Source organism: Mizuhopecten yessoensis, unplaced genomic scaffold, assembly GCF_002113885.1.
Source record: "Mizuhopecten yessoensis strain PY_sf001 unplaced genomic scaffold, ASM211388v2 scaffold5547, whole genome shotgun sequence".
In the NCBI taxonomy this organism is placed as follows: Eukaryota; Metazoa; Mollusca; class Bivalvia; order Pectinida; family Pectinidae; genus Mizuhopecten; species Mizuhopecten yessoensis.
The window spans coordinates 416,633-441,098 of NW_018406103.1; the positions used below are offsets into that span (position 1 = coordinate 416,633).

The window sequence follows — 24,466 nt, forward strand, 5'->3', positions numbered from 1 at the left end:
CTGATTGTTATGAATTTTGACAATGACGCAAGGATCCTTAACATAAATTTTCCAGCAACAACTCTCTCAAATTGTAAGCGTATTGGTAAGCTGCTCAAAACATATGTACCGAGTCAGTATGTAGACACATAGGACGCCACAGGTGGAGAACATAGTTCTAAGATTCCATGCCCTTCGACTTCAACAATGAACTTTCAATGTATTGATAGTAACATCTCTGCTTCCCCTTCTGTGTCATATCGCAGTAGAATCGATATGAACGGGCTTTCTCCAAATATCCTGAAATCCGTGATAAATGTTGGATGCTGATGAACAAACTTACAATACATGATTTGCAGAGTGGCAGGTTGGTTCGTACAATGCAGCAACATATTTTACTGTCGCCATCATAAACACGTTCGTAAATGACACATGTCCTTGTGTAATATTAATGCTAATATTTTGAACTCTCTAACGCTTCCACCACCCCAGATTTTCACGTTTATAACATGGCATTCCTTTGGCGTTACCTAGAATTACAGAAACGCTTACTTTCGGGAACACTTGGTCTATACTCCCTTTAATTTATAAGGGTTTCGTGAAAAGGTGTCTTTTGTTTGCGTTTACCCTTTCTTGATAGATTCCGATTTCGATTTACGATTAAGTAACAGTTCGCCATTTTTTAAGCATATTTGTTTGTTATTTGTATAGGGGAATGATGAATTATTTTTGGCAAACTGTATTTATCCGCATAGCAAAACCAATTATTTTCATAACCTGATGAAAATTTAAAAAAAATCATCCTCAACGCTTCTTCTATTATTTTAATTAATTGTCATGAAAAGAAACCATAACAAATAAAATCGAAAATCGATAAACTGGTTTTTTTATTTTTATTCTTTTGCAATGAAATAAGCCCAACAATATATAAAATGTTTATATTTGTAGAACTGCTAAATAATAAAGTAAAGCGTCTACTATAAGGCCAATAGGGCGGACACGATAACAAAATATAGATTTCCTTTTAGAAGTTAAAATTAGAAGGTCAGATGTGACTCAAAACTATAATTAGAGAAAAAACAGGGGGTGTTCTTTTTCTGTAGTTTTATGAAATGTTGTCCGTTGTTCGAAAATTTTACTTTATGAGAAAGTATATATATTATGAACAGACAGATTGATTTATAGACTATATGACTTTATATCCATATCCATATGAAAATTAAAAAATTACAAGAAAACAGATTTTTCATTTTCATATATTTTCCCTGTCACACAGATTCCAATCGAATTTTTATATTCTATATATCCATATGTATTTATACATGTAATATAATTGAAAAATATATATAAAGAGAGAAGGAGTGTTACAGTAAAAAAAAACTACTTATTATACTCAAGTTTATTTTAAATAAATTTACTTGTATACTATATATAGATACATTTTTATACACATTTCATATCCTGAGATTAAAAAATAGCTGACTTATATACAACATATATCTATACTAAGTTCAATTTAATTCTACTTAAATACATTTTAACAATGTAGATCCAAATCCTCATCTAGTCAGAATATGGATTTATATATACCGTCTTTGCGTATTGCAGAGTTATCTTCTCTTGAGAGCAGGTATTGATTGTTACGTCATTGGTTTGTGTGAGAAAATTACGTCGTTTACTCAAAAAATAATGACGTTCATCTCACAAACAAATGACGTAACAATCAATACCTGCTCTCAAGAGAAGATAACTCTGCAATACGCAAAGACGGAATAACCATGTAATAGTTTATGTCTTTGTAGAATGATGTAAATGTATACTTGTGCGATGTCTAGTTATAGGTAATAATTGTTAGAAAAAACCTTCTCAGGTACTGAACTCCAGAACATGAGCAAGCAAAGCAAATAAATTCAAATTGTGTGCCGCCTCCTGTGAGAGGATAGGTATACATTATATATATATATATATATATATGTATAAAATACTTATATGAGATAATACATGATGCATCTGTGATGAAAAAAAGGAATCAATTATATATGTAGTATAATGAAAATAGAGTTTATCACATAACTGACCCATTTTACTATGCCATAGGGCCATGTCATAAATATGGTATTACACACGTGTAATAATACCTAACGGTGCTGCGATTGGTCAAAACCGTGAGATATTCCTACGCCCCTACAGGTACTACTTATATTTACTACTAGGATTAGGAGGCACGGTATAGTCTAGTTGTAGGACTCCGGGCTCGTTGCGGGTTCGCGTCAAGGCATAAATAATATACAGTATTTGATAACGCGCCCTATCTAGCTAACATAAGCCACTCTAAAGCGCTTAAAAGTACATAGATATACAATTAATGAAACTAGCATATACATTAATCAATACAATTTTGAGGAATTTGTAGCAGGTGCCTTATCAGGCGCTAACTACTAGTCCTATGTCACCTGGGTTATATCTCCCTATGTGTGTATGCCTGCGTGCGTGATGGAGATATAATATATTCTGTTTGTAGTCGAACTGTGCTTCCAACGGCATCATTTATAGTGCCACTCATGTAAGTTTCTCTCCATGTAGCAACCTACATGGGAGATTTAATCACAACAACATGTAAATATTTATCTAATTTTGTATAAATTTGTATAAAAACCCACCCCAAATCAATCCGCATTGGAGTGGGACAGGGAGTCTTAATAAGCTCTCAATATTAACCTCGTTCTCACCTACAAACGCCCTTCAACAAATAATATTTTTTATTAAAAGTAAGACAAAATAATTATCAAATTGTCTTGTATCGATACATAAATAAGGCGTGACATAATTATGTAGTTTACTTGCAAGTCAAACGACATTTAAGTACAAGAAAACCTAATTATACTGACACAATTTATTACAGAACATTCAGCATGACGATTGGATACATGAATAATGTGTTAATAAAATAATTATATCACCTGAAAGCCAATCGAAATTTAAAAGCAAGAACACATTTATACACCGTCACTATTTTTCCAGAGAATGTTTGGCATACAGGTAACGCAGCATCCCAAAAAACACCCGCATACACTACTCGCATGCATCTCGCACACAGGGGAGGCCGTCCTTAAATGACCACAGCTGTTGATAGGATGTTAAACAATACTAAACCAAACCAAACATACATGACGTAACATGTAATTACGGGATTAGGCGATAAACGGAGGGAAATGTTTAAAGGAATTCTGAACCAAAAGAGAAGAAAGGAGCCTTGCAAAATGTTGGTAGTAAGCCATATCGAGGCGGCAAATCAACGAGGGGCATTCTACCAAGGTTTTTATCCACAACCATTACGTACATAATAGAAAAATGATATTCTTAAAATGGAAAATAATGTATGCTGATTTGTAAATTTCAATCAAAATATGTAAAATAATATTATTAATACTTATAACATACCTTTGAATTATTCTATAAATCTCCGAATACCATATTGTCTGCTTTAAAAGTCCGGAAAACTATGCCTGTCCTTGTGTTAATTTATCCTTTACTTGACAACAAACATCCGAGTACGAAATTAAATAAAAAAATCTCATATTTGACTTCTTTTACATTGAAGGGCATTTAGAGGACAAAATGAAGAGATAACCGCCTAAGCGGACATTACATTCACCGTCAACATTGACTGTCGCCATGGCTGAGTGACGCCATGATACACTGAAATTGTACTCTCAGCGTCACACTCATTGTCAAGTAAATATACCCCTGCGGTGTAATTGGAAACCCAAACTCGGTCGCCGTAACATTTTTGTACAATGTGAACGATAAGGTATAAACTGTCCCAAACGGGCAAAACCACACATCTCCTGTGAAAATATAAACAGTATAAAGATGTAAAAAGGGTTCAAGATTTTCTTTTGAAGTGACTTACATGACTATCGCAAATACAGCAGCAGCGTCAATGCACCTTTCATAGCTGGCGATGATGTATTAAACAAATTCAAGGTTCCCCTAAACACTACCAATAAAAAAAAACAACTAACTTTGGACTGTAAACTTTTCCCTTGCATAACTTTATCTTTCACAAATCATTTCTGAAAAGAAACCCATGCGAATACGGTGCAGTTCGTTTAAGAGGAAATGATAAAGTTGAAATAAACAACTGTGGCTCCGGATGTAAAACAAATAAAATAAAAAAGGGGTCAGACCAGGATTCGAACCACGGATTTCTTATCATTATACTGTCGCTCTAAGCAACTAAGCTACTTGGTCGAAACTAGTACCCTGGAACGTTCGTGCTACGGTTGTTTTGCATTTTTGAGATAGAACCGTATCTGAAAACCTCCATTTTTTATGGTTGTAATATCAAAATTGCATTTCTAGAACTGTTTTGCATTTTTGAGAAATTGTATATAAAAATTAACGTTAAAAACAATAAAATACAAAGTTAATTGAAGTACATTTATGATGTGGGTTCAGATTTTATTAAGAACTATTTTTATACGCGGGTGTGGCTGACCGGTTTACCGTCGCCGATGTAGAGATACACAATCCAAAAGGAAATTATGGGGAGGTCACAATGTACTACTAGTATACACACACAACAAATTGAGAATGGAATTATCTACGGGTTTGCATACCTTAGCACAGGAATCTTTTTAGGGAAAAACCGGAATTGCGTTTGCCTTCATTTCAACTTTTTTTTGTTATCTTCTTATTTTATCGACCGCACGATCACTTGTCTGGGTGATGGATAGCACTACCACCAATGAGTCTGGGGAGGATAAAACTGATGTATGGTGCAACGTAATTCATTTATGACATACTGCATCAATGACCAAATTTAACAGGTGTAATCTCGTTTCATTTTTTTTTTTCATTTCAAATATATTTTATTGATTAAACAAAAGGATTGAGCAACAGGCTTTGCCTATATAAGCTCTCTCCATGACTTCCAGCATACTTTTGATATTTGAAGACATTGCATACAATATTTACATGCATATATTTTATTTCAACTCAACTCATGACACTTGGGTACATTTATTGCTAGGTAATATACATTTAATTAGGCTGGAATAATATTTTCATGTTTCTACAAAAAAAAAATCAAAAAAATCGTGTGATACTTGAACTTAAGATAAAAAAAATCCTTAAAAAAATAGGTGTAATCTCGTGTGAGTCTTATATTCATCACTCATGGACCTTTCCTATTAGTGTCAATTCAATTTGTTCCAAGATTATAAAGGTTTAGTCTTATCAATAGTTTGTATCACATAGCACAAAGTTATTATTGGTCTTATCTATGCAATGATGTTTAGTTTCATTGGTATGGTCTAGTCTGAAGTTTGAAGTGATGCACTGTCCATCTTATTATTATATTACTTATATGCTCATTGGTATAAAATATTCAGTTTTATATAACGTTGAAATCCAATGTCCATTTTATTCTTTTGCGTTTATTTAGCCTTATTCGTTTGTCAATTGTACGCAGCAGAGTATATTCGTGTGTGTCTATTTGCACAGTGTCGTGGTATATTCATTGAAAATGACATAACCTCATTGGCCTGTCCTATTCAGTATCATACAAACCGCAGTGGTCAAGTGGTCAAGGCGCCTGACCGTCTACGATCACTAGCCCTCCCCCAATGGGTCGCAGATTCGAGGCCTACATGGGGTAGTCGCCAGGTACTGGCCGTAGGTCGTGTTTTTTTCTCCTGGTAGTCAGGCGTTCCTCCACCACCAAAACCTGGCACGCCCTTTAATGACCATAGCTGTTAATAGACATTTCTCATTTTGAGGCAGACCTACCACGGAGACAGAGACGGACGCCGAGAGTAGTAAAATCAGGGAACATCTCAAAATTATTTTTCATTTCATCTGTATAAAGGATTCCTGTCCCCTGCTTGCGACAAACCACTAGAGAACGATATTTAAGTGCTCCTTACCTACAGTAACATTCCCTGATTTTCATTACATGTACAACTGATAAACTTCTCTTGGCTGATCTCACCTTACTGGGTTTTTTTTCTGAAAAGTTGTTTTAAAATTATGGTTTATACTGAAAACAAAGCAACGGTGCAGGCTAGAGTTGATCGCATTGCTATAGAAATCCGGAAATTCACTCCCCTGAAATGATCCCTAGAACAGTCTTCTAAGAATAGTAAAAAAGTAGTTTGCCCCCCCCATATTTAAATATTTTGTTTGTGTTACATGGAGAAAAATTCATGAAAGCTGTCGATTTAAAATAACTCGAAAATAGCAGAAAACTGAATAAATTTCTACTTTTCTTCTGCAGTTATTTTTCAGGAGAAAAACCACTCCTTTTACGCCATCATGTTGATGTTGAGAAGGAACATTTATATATATTCACATTTATAAAAAGACACCGTGTAAGCGTTAAACATTTCTTTCGTTATATGGAAATATCGTGTCCTAAGACGTTTGTGGATGGTAAATTTAATCCACAAATGTATATGTGATCCCTGTCACTCTGGTAAAAACAAACTTCTTCCAACTGATTATTTTGGATCGGGGAATTTCTTTTAAGGACTTCCCAACCAACCTGACATGTTAATATACCATGCGTAAGCGGACTATAGAATGATGTCCAAAGTGTATATGATTGAGAGTAATTTTGTTCCATAAAAGAACAGTAAATTGACATTTAGATATAGTAATTTAATTTATTGCCGTCGTTTTTGGTATAGTAAATGAAATAAGTGTCATAGTATAAATTCTATCCCTCTGCAAAAAGTTCCGTTTTTTTTCAAGGTAGACAACTCTCATCAGGATCATTTTTTTTGTAAAATGTAAAATAAATGAATTATAAAGACTTTGTGTGTATTTGGTTCAATTTTTAACTCTTTTTGTATGAAACTATGTGTCCTGTTTGCTTTTAGCTTGTATTGAGTAACTTTTGTCCAAACAATTTCAATAAAAAATGCTTTCTGGAACATGTTGTAGATATTTTAAGATAAATAAAATATGTGTAGGGTTGATAAGCAATGTTTCTTTTCATTATCTTATTGTTGTATTAGTTTTGAACAATGCCACACGCTCAAAAAATGTGAAAGTGTTGAATTTGACAAAAATTCAATTTTTCAGTATTTTTTACAAAAAAAATCCCCAGTTTATCGGAAGGCTTAGATTTTCATAAAATCATCTCTACATAGTAACATAACCATTATGTGAAACTTTCATTGAATTCTGCTGGCTAATTCCGAAAGGGTGGAGCATCCTTAACTCGATCGGCGTCAGAAAAATACAACAGACGTCCCGGGTGAGATTTTGAAATATCAATCATCACGGTCACATACCTGTCGTATTGAGCCTGTTCGCTTACCTGTAGTCACGTCACGCACATGTGCGTGTACACACTCTGCCATACCCTATACGCGACGATCCATATACAATTTTCTTTGAAAACACCACTGTATTTGCTTGTCTGAGTCTCTATCTCCACGCGTGCTAGGTCTACCCCAAAATGAGAAAGGTCTAGTCATTGCTATACATAGACGGACGGGGTAACAGTGTAACTTGTACAGTGACAAACTATTGATACCACTAATGAGGACCGCATAGCAGTGTTTGATACAACAAAGGCTGATCATTTATAAGTGTTAATTGTTTGGATTCAACGTCTAATATTTTACTTCGTGGATGATCCAAATTTGCAGTTTTGTAGCAGAAAAATCTAGAACTAAGTATTTTTCGCCGTTGGAAGCAATGAGGACGATTCATCAGAGGTTCAACGTGGTTGTACGCGTGATCCTTTTCATTAGTTATACTCTTCTAGTGTCATGTATTTCATTGTACATGGAAAAGCCTACTTTCATATCGAAAACAGCAAGGGAAAAAGATCTCCGAAACACGATTCGACACGATCCAGTGGCGTTTGTTCCTGACCGAGCCAATATTTCTAACAATCTGGATTTAAAGAACAAGGCCGTCGTAAGCAATTAAAAAAAGAACAATGAAGAAACTAAATCTAAACTTGCAATCGCAGGCCGATTATTTCGAAAAGCTGTAAATCATGTCCGGGGAACAAAAGCAAGAGATGCTATGATAGTTGCTGGCCATGCTTTAGATGAAGTTTTGCGTGCGTTTGATTTGGATAGTTTGTCGGTGACGCGCCGTCATGCAAATGAGGCGCACAGTGTTTGCCCAGAGATTTACAAGGGGGGTAGATTCGGATACCCTTTTTATTACGAAGGATTTGAGCTGGTCAAGTGTGACCATCATATTCCAGAGGAGCGACTGCTTACAATAGTTACCCTGTGGGACGAAGGTAGGACTTTGTCCAGATTTTTAATGGACGTACAAAAATACAACCGGAAATTGTCAGTTATCGTTGGTTTGTTCGCTGTTGGTGATTTCCCTAAAGGTAACTATACGTCTATTTCTTCATACGTTTCTCTTCAATATTTCAAAACCGGAACTAGTAAAGGTCACATTTGGAATAAACTTATTGCGTCTGTAAATACGCCCTATGTCCTAATGGCACGTGAAACAATCATGTTCAATAACGACAGTCGAATACATCGCCTTATAAGTGAGATTGAACGTCTTCAACTGATTTCCGCTGGTGGTGCATCTCGGGATATCGATGGCCACTGGAAAATTGGCTGTCTACAGCGAGCCTACAAAAACAACACTATTGTGTTTGAGGAAGGATACCAAGAATCAGCCCACGAATGTATATTTTGTGATCATATTGATAGTTCATTTGTGATAAGTACAAAAACATGTATGGAGATCAAGTTTGACGAAAACATCACTGGAGAAGGTATTTGGGAAGACTTCTTTATGCGTACTGGTGGAGAATCGATAATTTGTCCAGATTCCATGTTTTACGTTAACCCCATATCTAGGAGTTCGAATATATCCGACTGGAAGCAATTTGGGAGAAAATACAAGTTGAAGAAAATGAAATTTATATCTTTGAATTTGGAATTCGATTTTGGTTGCCCCAAAGTTTACTCCTGTATCCGTGACAAGGGGTATGCGGTTGAAGCTTGTTGTCTGCAAGAATTAACCAATCTAGTAACGTTCGTCATGAGCGCATGCGCAGAGATGGGTATCTTTTGTGAATTAGCAGAGGGTACGGTGTTAGGAGCAGTGAAATTTCAGAACGTGCTACCATGGGAACGAGATGCTGATATCGGTATTCTGAAGGCAAATTACACAAAGTTTCGATCCCTTAGAAAGAAAGTCAGTATAGCGGGGTATACACTTGTAGACCAAACTAGCAAGGGCCTGTTTTTAATCAATAGTAAGAACTGGTTCATTGAAATATACGGACAACGCACGGTAGACACTGAAATACTAATTGACCAGAAATTAGCACCGACTAAATTGCTATTCCATGGTCAGTGGGTGAATGCACCGAGAAACCCTGGACTGTACGCAAGAAATAGATATGGACATGAAATATATCGGCACGCAGAGCATTGGAGGGCCACAGGATATACCAGCGGTTTCATAAATTATAAAACCGACGGTTTCGCACCTTGCAATAAACCCGGATCTCATAACTGTCTGGATCGTTACAACAGAGACGGAAACCTCCAGTTTTCCGACCCAATCCCTTGATCATGTTATATATATTCACAAGTCTTAAACAAAATATATCTTACAACCAAGTTATTCTTATGTACAAAATCCTAAACAACCTCGCTCTTCATTACTTTAACCACTGACATTTAATCAAGAGCTATTAGATATTCTGCTTAAAATGTATGTTATATGCAAACTTGTTTAACTAATATTTTAAAAGATCATTTACACACTTTTGAAATAATATACCTGCACATGTGGAAAACTGGAAAAATCTCTTGTCGTTTAATAAATGTACCAAACAGTTTTTGTATGTGTTAACAAGTACAATCTGACAATTATGCATGGTTGTTCAACATTATTCTTAATATCATAATTAATACATATATATCTACATGTTGAGGCGAAGATTCAAACTGACCAAATGATAGGGGAGACCCCAAACCACTGGAATGTTTTGGGCAAAGCCAGTTTCTTTTATATTTTTCATATTTTGATTATATTCTATTATAACCTAAATTTTAGTCCATCGACTTAATTGCTACTTTTTAATGCACACTACAATAATGAATATTCGGTAAAAAAAAATACTCTTTGCTATATTAGCAATGTTTGTATATTCGACTATGATAGTGCTTTAAACGTATCCTTTAGAAACATTTGTTTGACAAGCATGCGCTCATTATCAATTTATAAATACTCAATTTCAAATCATCAAGTCTGTGATGATGCTTTATCATTTGTTATTTATTATCTAGGTAGGACAATTGTTTTATAATTGTTGTAACTTTGTTGTAAATAGTGTACATTTTGTTCAGGCTTGACCATATGTTAGACGAATCTTTGACTCAATATCACTGGGAAACAATAAACAGCAAAAAAAAAATAATTCTACGACTTAATCTTCCTAATTTTACCAGTTTACTTCAACTAGCATTGAATTTTACAGTACACAATCTAAATCATAAATTCATGATCTAACTTAATGACGTAGCATCTAAATAATATATGCACGGACTAACTTAATGATGTATCATCTAAATCATATCTGCATGGCCAAAATTACGGAAACACTCTCTAAATTAGCGGAGCACTATTTAAATTTAAAAACCATATCCAAGTTATCGAGACATGGACTAGTTTTCAGGAACAACAACCAATTTTCAGGAACAACAACCAATTTTCAGGAACATAACACCTCATTAAGATTGTGCCTTTGTTCCCGAAAACTGGTCATTGGCGCCCGAAAATTAAGTCGTTGTCCCGCTCACTCGCGCAGCGGTATTCCCTTTGATGTAGCCGCGCTCCGGCGAAGCCCGTACAGGTGAGGCAGTATATAGTTCCTGCCTTGCTGGCCGTGTTGTCAGTATAGTTATGCAAACACGGCCGCTCTAATTTCGTAATCCAAACGATATAATAACACAGGTGGATAGTACACTTATATTTACTTCGAATGAAATAAATAAAGACCACGGAAATAATGCTTATTTTTTACTACGGCCAGTTGTGAAATTTGTGTACAGGTACAGCACACTAAACACGCCGTGTCCAGTGCTTGACTGATAGGTTTTGCGTCCGCTTCACTACCGAGTAGTTCGGTCAATCACAGGTAAGATGTACAGGTGTGAAAACCACGTGATTATGTGGCTATTTAATGCAATAAACTGAATTGAATTTGAATACCAGGTACAGTTTTATCACCTGTGCGTCTTACATGGGAATCTCCAACTATCTCATTACAGCATAATTATGACAGTGGTAATACAAAACTTGTGTGGTGTTTGATCACACCTCTAACCCCCTTAGAGCACATGGTCTGTTATTTCAACCGGCAGGTGTGATATGCTTGAATCTACCTGAAACTATACTTTACCTGTGACTACATGTGCCATTGTTATTATCTATGTATAGAGCTAATAATGTTTAAATATCATATCAGCATGATAATAATGTAATGTGATCGCACTGCCAAAGTATTATAAAACATTTCTAATTTATATTTATATCATGGCAGCACCACTACCTCAACAAAATTATAGAAACAACATATAAACTGAAATTATTCCGTTATCATAACTCTAATCAAAGACGAATAGAACCAGTATATACGTACGTATCTGCTATAATTTTGTGTATCATACATTGTATCTTATTAAACATTATTAATTCAATTCAGGTTATTGCATTGAACAGCCACATAATCACGTGGTTTTCACACCTGTACATCTTACCTGTGATTGACCGAACTACTCGGTAGTGAAGCAGACGCAAAACCTATCAATCAAGCACTGGACACAGGTGTGTTTGTTTTGTACCTGTACACAAATTTCACACCTAAGCAGGCTAAACGAGTCGTTCGAGATACTTTTCATTATTGAACCATGATGTTAAATTATATTTAAGTCCGTGATATAACTTAGCATCGCATCAATAAGTACTGTATTGTATAATATTAAATGTGTAACTGTCGGTATTTTGTTGTTTATTTGAATTTTCGACCTAACTTATGGACGACACAGTGTCGTCAATTTGTCATTAAACGGTAATACCGAAAATATGCTATGCGTTTTATTGATATTCAAACACAGAAGACACCAACGTTGAAGTTATATTGTAAACATTTTTACTGATACATTTCCGTATATATGGACCGTAGCGGTACAGTAACTTTGCAATATATATAATCCTGATCAGAAACTGGTCACGTAGTAGTGCTGTTCAACGACGACATGATTGGCGGTTGTGTACGCAGCATGATCAACGGTGATAACGTGTTGTCATCCAATTATAGGCTACTGACGATTGGATGTCTTGTAATATATATCAACCCTTAGTCACATATCCATTCACAATTTAAAGTTTCAAGTTAAAACAAAATAGATAGAATTAATATCCGGCCAAGTTGACCTATGAGACACTATTTCAACGTTAAATACAGATTACTGTAAAAGCATAATATTTCGTTGGGGATTTAATTTCGTTTATTTCCTGGTTTTAAGAAAACCACGAAATATAATCACAACGAAATCATAAGCACACGAAATAGAAACTAAGCGAAAATATGAAATAAACATTTCGACACAAGTCATGATAAACGATGTAATTATCGTCACAGGCACAGTGTCAAACACTTGTAACAATAGCGTGTCAATCAAGCGTTTTATTTGTAACACAGTTACATCGCTCTTTGTATGTAATTTATAGAGCATGACGGATTTGACCGATTCCCATCGAGTGAGTTTACCTCGCCGGGTCTTACTTGTACCACGGAATTGGATTATCTTAGTCCGTGCTTGCACGGTGAAATCCACTTGTATAGAAACGAAAACAAAAAACACACTAAATATTCTGTTCAACGAAAATGGGGTATAGTGTAAATAAAGCAGTCGTCGCCAGTTGTTTACGACAATAACGTTAACTTTGGATCGATTTCAGGCACCATGCTGTCAGGACGGCATGCCCCGATTTAAAAACGCTTTCAACGGAGACACAGGGTAATAAACTTCTAATGCAACAGACAATCTATTGCTTAAATGATTTCAACACACGTCTTCCTTCTTGAATAATATTTACATTAAAATCGGTATGATTTTGTTCACACGATGTGTCAAGGTAACCGTGAATATTTATTAAATGCGTGCTCTTTTTCTTATCAGAATTTGTGTTATAAAATGTCGGTAGGCCTAATTATTTCCATCGTATATTGCAATTAACTACCACACATGTTTGTCTAGATTAAATTATATGACCATCGAGCGATGGTCGATCTATTGTTTTCCACTGACTGGGGTGAGGCGAGGTGTGAAAATTTCACCTGGAGTGGATAGGTGATCACCTCGGGCGGTGAACGGTTAGTCTTATTGTCCAGGTGTCAAACAGAAAAAAACTGGGTTTGAACATATTGATTCCACGAAATATAATCCCCACGAACTTGTCCCAAAACCAAAACAACGAAATTTAACCCCAACGAAAATATATGCTTTAACAGTATACTATGATTTATAAAATAAAAGTACAAATCAACTTCTCCACGGATGCTGGTTACTTAATCAGATAATGAAATAACAAGATATTTCCTTTGTTATAGAAATAATTAACTCGGCCAACCTTCCTGCAAATATATCAACATGCACACGTATGTACAATCAATCATATCAAAATGTTTTTTTCATAACAACCACTTACCTATACATTCAACAACATTTTGCACATACTTGTACAATTATACCCTATCGTCAAATACAGCTTTTTATACATTACATACCACATCAACCCACTTTTTCACAAAAAAAATATGCGAGGACCAGGATGCTTGAGCTTATAAAAACGAATTCAGTACAAATGTCGCTTTAGTATTTGAACATTGTGTTAGCAGGAAAAAAGTGTTTCAGTATTAGCAACATAGTCTTATAAATAAATGTTTGCTTTTGTCTATTATATTTTAACAGGAACAGAGATAATTATCATAATACATTGTCACAGTTCCTTAGTTAAATGAATTGTCCTTGACGCTTATAAATAGTGATAAAATTTCATTATCCTTCAATGCTTAGTTAGAAAGTTCATACAGACCAACAGCTATATTTATACACCTACAATTTGAACATACATGTCCAAAACAATGTACATCCACATGTAAGGTTTCTATGCACGATTATACATTACAAACAAAGTAAACCTACTCTCTCATAATAAAATTTTATGCATGGGATGCTTGCACCAATTAAAAAAGAATTCAGAACGAATTTCACTTTCTTGTTTAAATACATTGTACAACAGGAAACAGAAAAAGAAATAGAAAATGTCACTGCAAGTAAATGCACCAGAGTGAGACGAGAACTACGGGCCGTGATATTACTGTCAATCAAACAACAGCGGAGCATCGACATGTTATCAAGTTGAAATGAGGACTTTAATTATTATTTTTATTATTTTACCTTCTAATTATGATGCCTGGCTGATCAAAATATAATAAGTTTTAAACATAGAAAACAAAGTCGGATTACCTACAGATATAGAGTTTGGAAGGTTAAGTAGATAGAAAAGAAAGAAAGCAGGAGGACAGAGAGGAAAGGTGAAACATTATGTATTGCAATGAAGGTAGCAGATCAAGTTTGTTATCTTCGTTGTCCTCTTTATAGTAGATACGAAGGAAACCCACGATTTTGCATGGAGTCAGCATTATTTGCCTTTTGCGGTGAATATGCAGTGGGATGTAGTACTAGTAGGTCTATTTCCCCCCAGTGCTCAGTATTGGCTCAATTCAATGCCTAGCAAATGGTTGTTTGGTATAAAGCGTCAAAACATTTCTTGATACAGTAGTAAATTGTGACTTTTACAATATTTAATTTATGTATATAAATTAAGCTTCAATTGAAAATTTAGTGTACGAGTATATGTGCAATTTTTTTGAACATACATTTTAACTATATAATTATATGTTATTCTTGTTTGTCATGTCTGAATATTTGGTGCTTAGCACCGAGTCATTCCATCATCGTATTTTATATATATAAATATTTAGTATTCATTTTTAGGTCTAATTTTAATTTCTTCAATACCCCACAGACAGAAGACGCCCCAATTATGTAGGGGGTCCGTGCCTTAGTCGCCTCTTACGACTATGCAGTAAGATACAACAGGCTTATTCTTTTCTTGAACGACGGGTACAGTTAATAATAATAATAATGTTTATTTCAGGGAATAGATCATAGACATCACATGTAACATGACAGTTGCCATACATATATCAGTACAACATACATATATATTACTAAAAATATTAAACAGAATATCACAGGTTTTTGGAGCAGTCCAAGGAGCAGGTGATTGGGCATCCCCTTCCTATAAGTTCTCCGGACGCTCAAATACTAATGAACCTATATGAATTAAATTGTCGTCAGTAATAAAACATTGCAATATCTTAAAATATTATATTATTTATTAAAATAAATTCATAACTGATTTTAAGATATAGGTAATATATTATACAATTAATACAACACAAACATTGATCTATGAACCTGAGGATAGCCCATGAAAGCTCGAAAGCTTATTTCCAATGGGGTCCATGTTATATTGATCACGGGGAAAGGTTCTGGCAGGAGGGAATGATTGACAACATATTATTAACTTTATTGTCAGTACCTATAGTAATTCCGTAATGACTATATAATCTAAAAAACACACATATATATATGTTCAGGTTTAAATAGTTAGCCCAACTTAAAATATGTAACGTGACTTTCGAAGTATTTCTAAATAACAAAAATAATACGGTACAGATGTCGTCAGCACGTCTCGAGATGTATTTTGTCATGTGTTAATCTGTGCTGTATACTATCGCCAGTGTCGTTGTATAGTAAACCTTTCATATACTCCACTTTATTATCCCCTCGCAACAAAAGTTCGAGGGGATATCGGGTTCCGCCAATCCGTACGTACGTACGTATGTTACACTCTTTGGCATCGCTCTAGCGACCTCATCTCTCAACGGAATTTCATGAAACTTCATACAAGTATTAAGTATGACAATACCTTGAACAGTTTTACATTTCGGGTTTTTACGTTGAAGGTCAATGTTGCTGTTACTATTTTTTGAAAAAAACTTTGGAGTTTTTATCAAGTGACTATTTTTAGTGTTTACATTTCATTAATTAGGATGGATCGTATTTGTTTTCACAATTAAAAGGTAAGTCAGTTGAGAGGGTCAGTTTGTGGTTTGCTGTTTGCTGCTCAGATATATAAGGGTCCAGTAGCTGAGTAGAAAGAGATACGGTCAAAGGTTATGAGCCTCCCTGGTGTGGTATCTTCAGGCATCAGAAGGGTTAGATATATATAGGTTTGTGGTCATTCTGAGAGGGGGTTAGATATATATAGGTAGGTGGTCATTTTGAGGGAGTCGAGATATAAATAGGTTTGTGGTTATTTTGAGGGACTGGTGTATTAATAGGTATGAGGTCATTACTGGGGTAAATGGGAAGGGCCTGCATATCTAATGAGTTGGTTAGTTGCTGGTATTAATAGATTTCCTAGTTATACATCATGATCTATTATTAGACACCACCCCTGTATTAAGTACTAAGTGGTTTCCATAGTTTGTATTTAGATGTAGCTCTATCTTTAGTGTATCTTGTCTCTAGTTATATTTAGTAAATGATGTCATCGGCTAAGTTTAGTATGGATTGGAGTATATTTAGTATATGATGTCATCAGCTAAGTTTAGTATGGTTTCGAGTATACTAAGTTTATGATGTCATCGTCTTAGTTTAGTATGACTTTGAGTATATCTAGTATAGGTTGTCAGTATCCTAAAATAGTTGTACTTATATAAAGGGTTGATAAGGAGTTTTTGTTAAAAATGACGAGTAATGAGGGGATAGAGTTTTCCGTTGAAAGATCAAGAGTTTGGCGAGGGATTAAGGGAGTTTTTGAGGAGATTGAGAGTAGAACGGGGATTCTATGATGACTCGGGAGTATTCTTATAGACTTGTGAGGAGTCCAGTGTAGTAATATATATAGTGTAGAGTATTAGTTAGTTGAATTAGTCGAATTAGTGTAAACTTCAGTTGATATATTTTGTTATATTACTTTTGAGTGACATTTCCAGACTTATATTAAGTTTGTCTATATGTTATATGTATTAAAAGGAATATCAGCCTTCTTCATCTTATCCTAATTTTGATCATTTCAAAGTGCTTCAACTTTGCTTGGGTTATACAATTTTTATCCGGGAGACACTTTTAGGTAACTTTATCAAGTTGAACTTTTGGCAAGAACATTGTTTAAATTTCTGTAAAGGAAACTTTAGTTAACCTTATAAAAACTTGTATGTTGTGTTTTTATCTCTTGCATTTGTCAGACCGACTGAACGACTTGACTTTCACTAAACATAGAGAAATTAACAATTACATTAATAGCAAGATGGTGTCATAAATGGAAACGTAACAATTGGTGTCAGAAGAGGGATGACTAGAAACGTAACAAGAATTATATGTATAGATAATTGTTTAACATATGCTTTTATGTTGCTTGCACTGGGTGTACTGCTTGCATTACTTTATAGTTTGGATACGTGATCCGCAGTTATTCGAACTGGTTACTAGACCTTTCTCATTTTGGGGTAGACCTAGCACGGAGCAAGGAGACAGAGACCTAGACAAGCAAATACGGGGGTTATTTCAAGGATATATCGAGGATGAACAGTAACATGATGGCGACGAAGTAACCACAGGGACCTGATAATTTGTAACAGATATATTTGGACCTAAACTAAGGTGTTTAGAGTAATTTTACACGTTGGAGAGGGAGGTGTTAGATTCATTTTCGGTAAAAATGCCACAAATCCCCCAAAAGGTGTAAAATTACTCTAAACACATTAGTTTAGGTCCAAATATAGATGTAACAACTTCTCGGGTCTCTGTGGAAGCGACCATTATCGTTCTGCCATCTATTTTAACAATAGATAAGCTACACTAGTTAGCCATAAAAGGAGTGGTTTCCTGTATTAGAGTATGTCATGCGTATTTTCCTGAAAAATAACAACAGAAGAAAGTAGAAATCTATTCAGTTTTCACAGGTCGACAGGTTTCATGGTATTTTCCCCATGCAACACAAACTCCTTAGAAGACTGTTCTAGGGATAATTTCAGGGGAGTGAAANGATCTTAAATGTTTCTTAAGTATTAAAATGAGTATTTTTCCAGTGTTCATCAAGCAACACTTCGAAGTTATAAACAGTATCAGCAGCTACGATATGTTGTGGTAGGTTATTCCATATATCTACTATTCTGTGACTAAAGAAATTTTTTCTGATGTCCAGATTACAGCGTTTTTTGAAAATCTTTTTTGAGTGACCCCTTGTTCGGCTTGAGATGTCCATTTGAAAAAAGTTTTCTGTTACTCTACGATCATATATATTTTTCACTAATTATAGAAAACATTTAAATGATTGTGTGCAATGTATGCTGACGTTTCATGTTATGGGACTATGTTGATCAATATCCCTGGACTTGGTAAATTCGGACTAACCCCTAAGTCTATTCAGACATCTTTTGCTCGTACATTTTCTCTGCAGGCCAGCCAGTTACCGTATTACTTGTGAAAGATTTAATTGTCATGCAACAGAAAATTTATGTTTTTCTGGGACCATCCATAACAATTACATGTGGTTTGACTGCTTAACTTTTGGGACTAATACAACTTACGTCTCAAATACTTTTCATCTTTCCTTGAAAATACATGCATTGAAGTTGGTTTGTATAAAATGTGAAAAAATCTTCGATCTTGTAAGGACAACATTGCAACTCGGAAATCAACATGGAGTGAAAAATGAATCAATATTCCATTATCATAGGTCTTAGAAGTTATGTCATCGTTTGAACAATATCTTAGGACAACATCAAGTGCTTCATGCACAAGTACAAAAATTTTGCAACCACACTGTCCGCAGTTTGATACGGAGTCCGATTCGCAAACCACAGGAAGGGACATGGCTACTGACGTTTTCCCCACAAATTAAAATCTCACCCATCGTATATTTAAATAATGCAAGTATTACCAACTGATTTCAATAATCAATGCGCAGACTCCTAGATATGTACCTTTCAAAGCAATCAACACGTCTGGCTTTTGCTTGTCAACCATTATTACTTTTCCGGAAATGACGACGATAGAGTGGTTTTCCCGCCAAACTTTTGATAGTGTTTGGATAAATCCAGAGGGATATAGAACGTAAAATTACCCATGATTCTCAACCGTGTGCTGAGCGGTGGTGTGAGAAATTGCACGAAGTCGTTGTGTCTATTTTTAGTAACATTAGGTAGTTGCGTATTCAAACTAATTTCGGTGCCCGAGAATCCGAAAATGACGCTCTCGAATTGTGGGGAACAATCTCGTTCCCCACAAAACTGAACTATCCCCATAACGTTGGTCTTTTGACCAGTGAGACACCCCCACAACTACGGTATCTCGGGAGCTCTCTCTCTCTCTCTCTCTCTCTCTCTCTCTCTCGAGTTTTTGTGAGCATCTCTCTAAATTCCCAATGCAAGTCCGTTTTATCAAAGCTCGTAGTACATATCTGATTAAACATTCATATTCCTGTACCACCCATCGTACATATGCATATAAAATGAGGCACGTGCGACAATTTAATCTAACTTCTAATCTAATTTCTAAGCTAAGTTTCCCCTACCGAAACTTCTATACTAGATGTTCCATATGGTAATGACAGTTACCCCCGTCTGTTTTGGAGGAGTTCACACTGTCGTTACTATCGCTATGGCATCCATGACTGAGCTTGACGCCGCTAGCGTTCAACACTTCACCTGTCAATCAATGCACGGTGTTACCAAAATCATATTTTTACGGCCTATTTTGTTACACTATTCAGTGAAAAAAACGCATTTAGTCTCGTTGATCTGATATATTGATCGTATTGATCTTACCAATTATGTGACAATGACATTAAGTCATGTTGATTGGCATAGTATCTGTGACAATTATTCTGTGACAGTTACAATGTACATTGCAAAGGATGTGTGTCTATAAGGCCCTTTTTGGGCCCCGGTATATCCGGATTTTCACCTCCTTAGTTTGGCAAAAAGATATCCTATTGTATTGCACGCGCAAACATTAAGGCAACAGTTTGACCGAAAGTGGGTTATACAAAACGACATCTTTGAACAAATTAAGGAGGTGAAAATCCTGATATACCGGGGCCCAAAAAATGCCTTTACTATCAGTCGTATTGACCTTGCCAATTTTGTGATATTAACACATTGGCCTGGTCTATAATATAACATGAAGTATGATGTGTAATCGAATTATGAACAACAAATATATATGTTATTAAAATGTAAGATGCATTAAAACTTGACATATCTTTGCGTTATTGTCAAACTAACTTAATATGACATTTTTGCGTATTACTTAAGGCTATTCATTTAACATGGAACCTTGATTCCCCTGTTGGCTTCTCCATAATCCAGTTTTATGACGTGTCATTAGTTATGAATATAAATATACTGAATTTCAGAAAAGTGTGTATTTTCTATTATAATTATTCTCCCGATCTATATCGGCAGATATATTATGATAGACGCCCATCGGTCCTCCATTTCCGCTCAACAAGTTAAGGTCATGAGGGCAGACTATTCTCCTTTCTTATACAGCGCTTTCTCATCAAAAAGGATTGCTTTGCAAGTCAAATGTCGCAAAGGTCGATGTTACTATAACAAATTTGCCTTTTGCACTATAGCTCAAACGTTCATGTGGGTTGATAAAGTTGTATACACTGCTCTTTTACTGAATGTGCTTTTTCTTATTGTTTTTTTACCTTCGAAGTGCAAAAGCCAATCAAGGTCAATGTGATTTTAGCTAGAAAATTAACTTTGAAATTGATATGGGGTGACTTCATACAGTGATTCTTTTCCGAAAACACTTGCTTATGATTATGCGTTAAAGATGCAAAGGTCAAGTACTCAATGGTAGATCAATATTTCAGCACTATATAAATACCTCAGTAACCGATGGAAAGCTATATTATCCTCGACCAAAACACTGATAAGTTTAGGGAGTATTAGTTTTGCTCAACTCTACCTTGTTAAACCACCAAAACATTCAATAAATAATTTCAGTTATTTATTAGAATAACACGTGGAAAGAGTCTTTGTTTTCGATTTTTTTTATAAGAATACATCGATCAAATTACTAACATCAAAACAAAATGATCCTGTACAACCTCAATAATGTTTACCTACAATATGTCCTGAAAAAGGGGGATAGAAATTCCCAAATTTGCTTGTTAACTTTAACAGTGGTTAGTGAAAAAAAAATGTTGTCATTAAGATACAACGGCTTCCATAGCAATAATAATCCCAAATCACGCCATTCTTATCTGTCTACACAAATCTATATTAATGAAAAGATGTTTAATGTTCTTGATTTTGTTGAATTCACATTTGAAAAATACCCTCACTACGGGTCAACCCTAACCACGTTTTATGCAACTTGGGTCAGAAGTTAATAAAAAGGTATATAGAAAAAACAGGACACAGATTTGTATGTTTATTAGGCATTTCCTTTTTATTAAAATAAAGAATTACTGAGCGACTGAAGAAATTGGTTTCCAGACGGCAGGAGTCCTTCGGAACCAACCGTCCCTGCAGCTACACCAGAACCTGCAACATTCGATATTGCCCCTATACCAGCCCCGGTAGTAAGTGATGGGAAAAACCCTCCAGTTCCCGTTGCAAAGGATGGGAAAATCCCTCCAGATCCGGTAGCAAGGGATGGGAAAATCCCTCCTGATCCAATAGATTGCATTGATCCAGACGAAATCCCAGGTAGAATGCCAGTACCAAGGGACGAGAGTCCAGGCTGAAGGATCCCAGATGATCCAGACGAAATCCCAGGAAAAATCCCATTACCAAGGGACGAGAGTCCAGACTGAAGGATCCCAGATGATCCAGTCGAAATCCCAGGCAGAATTCCAGTACCAAGAGAAGAGATTCCAGGCTGAAGGATCCCGGATGTCCCGACTGCCTGCGTCAAACCCGTACCGACCGAGGGTAAACCGACATTGATTCCAGGGTAGGGTGGGTAACTGTATGTGGAAATCGGCGGAATTGAATTTAAATGGTAGGATCCAGAGTTAATAGTCGGGTATGAAATGGCATTGATTGGAGAAATAGGTGGTCCTGAATAAGTATGAATAGGAGCCACCTGCGTTCCCGAAAATGTATTGAAAGGAACCGGAATCGATGAGTAAGTACTTACAGGAGCCGGAAGTGTTGTATCATATGTATTACCATGAACTGAAAAAGGTGCAGAAAACGTACTGGTAAGATCCGGAAGTGGTGCTGAATACGTGCTAACAGCAGCTGGAAGGGTTGTAGAATATGTGCTATAAGGAACTGAAATTGATGCAGAATACGTATTGGCAACGTTTGGAAGTGCTGAATATATACTTAACGATGTTGGCGGAAGTGGCGCTGCGATCGCACTGTATGAGGTTTGAACTGGTGCTGAATACGCACCGAAATGCTGATGTATCGGGGCCTGGTGTACTACTTGAATAGGTGGAGTCATGATTGGGGCGTGGTCATGAGCTTGGATAGGCAGGTGCGGCATGTGGTGATGACCGTGATCATGGTGATCATGGTGATGGCCCGGTAGGTGGCAGTAAGGGTCATGTGGGATCGGCTCCAGAGGGAAATGACCATAAACGGTATACACCAGCGTGATGACTATCACAACAGGAAGGAGTGCCATATTGGAACGGTTCGTCTCCCGTCTTTATAATCTGGAAAATAGTAAACAAAAAGATAAAAAAGAGATATACTTTGTATTTTAACATATTTATTTAGGTTTTGCTAAACATAATTAAGTGTTTCGAGTTCTTCTTTGTGAAACAATAATTATGACATATGACTGTGCAATCAATACTTATTTTTGAGACTATTAACATTAATTAGCCGACTCATTAGATCTATTTTGAATATATGGGAAAATGCAATATATTTGCATAGTACAAAATATTTTTCTCTACAACTGAGCATGAAACATTGTATATTCAAGAAAGAGTCACGCAGTTTAAAGACGTCATTATCTTTATACCATCAAATTTTGCAATAAAGTGTAAATTTGAAAATGACTTAAAATAACCTATTTTTGTATGTAGCGTATTACTATGTTAGATATTGGGGAAAGTACCATTCAATTCATTATGAGAAAATATGCGTAGAACTATGACCATAGACCCCCCACGCATTAGTGAAGTTACAAATGTTCTGATCAAACTACCGTCAAAGATATCAACCTGAAAAGATAAATGTCCGATTTACACAAGAAGCTATATTTCACTTAGCCTGTGCCCGATTTAAAGCTGTATTTTTGTTTTACACATTCTTTATAATAATTAATTTTGCGGTCAATCAAAATAATGACAATAATACGCATGCATTTACTGCAAATTTGGAAGCGCTCATTAACGCACACGTCGAACCAAGTGTTTTAGCGTTTTCGTGCTTGTGTGTGTATATGCAGGAGATAGGGTATGTTGGTGTATTTGCCTCCTTGTGATAGCGCGGATCTGATACCGACTTTATAGTGCTATCTCACTGAAATACCATGCCGAAGGCACCCAGTACAGCATTCCGCCCGGTCACACTATACTGACAACGGGTGAACCAATTGTTGTCATTCCCCTTAATGCCGAAGGTTAAGCAGGGAATAACAACTACCATGTTGAAGGACTTTGTTATGTCCCCGTCTGGGAACAGAACCCATTGCCTTCCTTGCCTGGGCGAACGCTCAACATCAAGGCCAAAAGTGAGGTTCTACCAAGCAAGGAACTAGAAAATAAAAGATAGGAAGAAGTAGAAAGAAAGATAAAGATCCCAAATATTGATATGGGTGCAGCAGATTTATTGTGGTCCCTTTTGTGTCCCCAAATAGAGGACACCAAAGCAATTCCCAAATTCTGCAGGGGGTTCCCCTATTAGTCGCCTCCTACGATACAAGCAGGTGTATTATATTCCCGATCCCCAATCTGTAGGGGTGATATTAAAATGCAAGACATATAACAATATCTAATACATCTGTCTCTGTCCTTTAATTGGCGTTTATCAAATACATTGATTCTGGGGCCGCGGTCGCCAAGTGGTTAAAGCACTGACATTCTGCTGCCACTAGTTCTCCACCACTGGGTCGCGGGTATTAGGCCTACGTGGGACAGTCGCCAGGGAACTCCGGCTTTCCTGCACCACCAAAACCTGGCACGTCGTTAAATGATCATAGCTGTTGATAGGACGTAAACCACAAGCAAACCAAACAATGATTCTAGTACAGGTACAACTTATAGAGATTTAAAAGCATATTAGAATTCAATAACAATACATAATAAAAATGTAATTTCAACTCCTCCAATCTGTAGTGATCACTCTTAC

The 24,466-nt window shown here is 35.9% G+C and overlaps 1 protein-coding gene across 1 annotated transcript; it reads right to left on the minus strand.

The window, feature by feature from the left end:
- Nucleotides 1–21,605: 21,605 nt before the first annotated feature.
- LOC110450941 (jacalin-related lectin 34-like) lies at nucleotides 21,606–22,790 on the minus strand. The gene has a single exon (XM_021498755.1). The coding sequence runs from the start codon at nucleotides 22,788–22,790 to the stop codon at nucleotides 21,606–21,608; it is 1,185 nt and encodes a 394-aa protein (XP_021354430.1).
- Nucleotides 22,791–24,466: the final 1,676 nt, after the last annotated feature.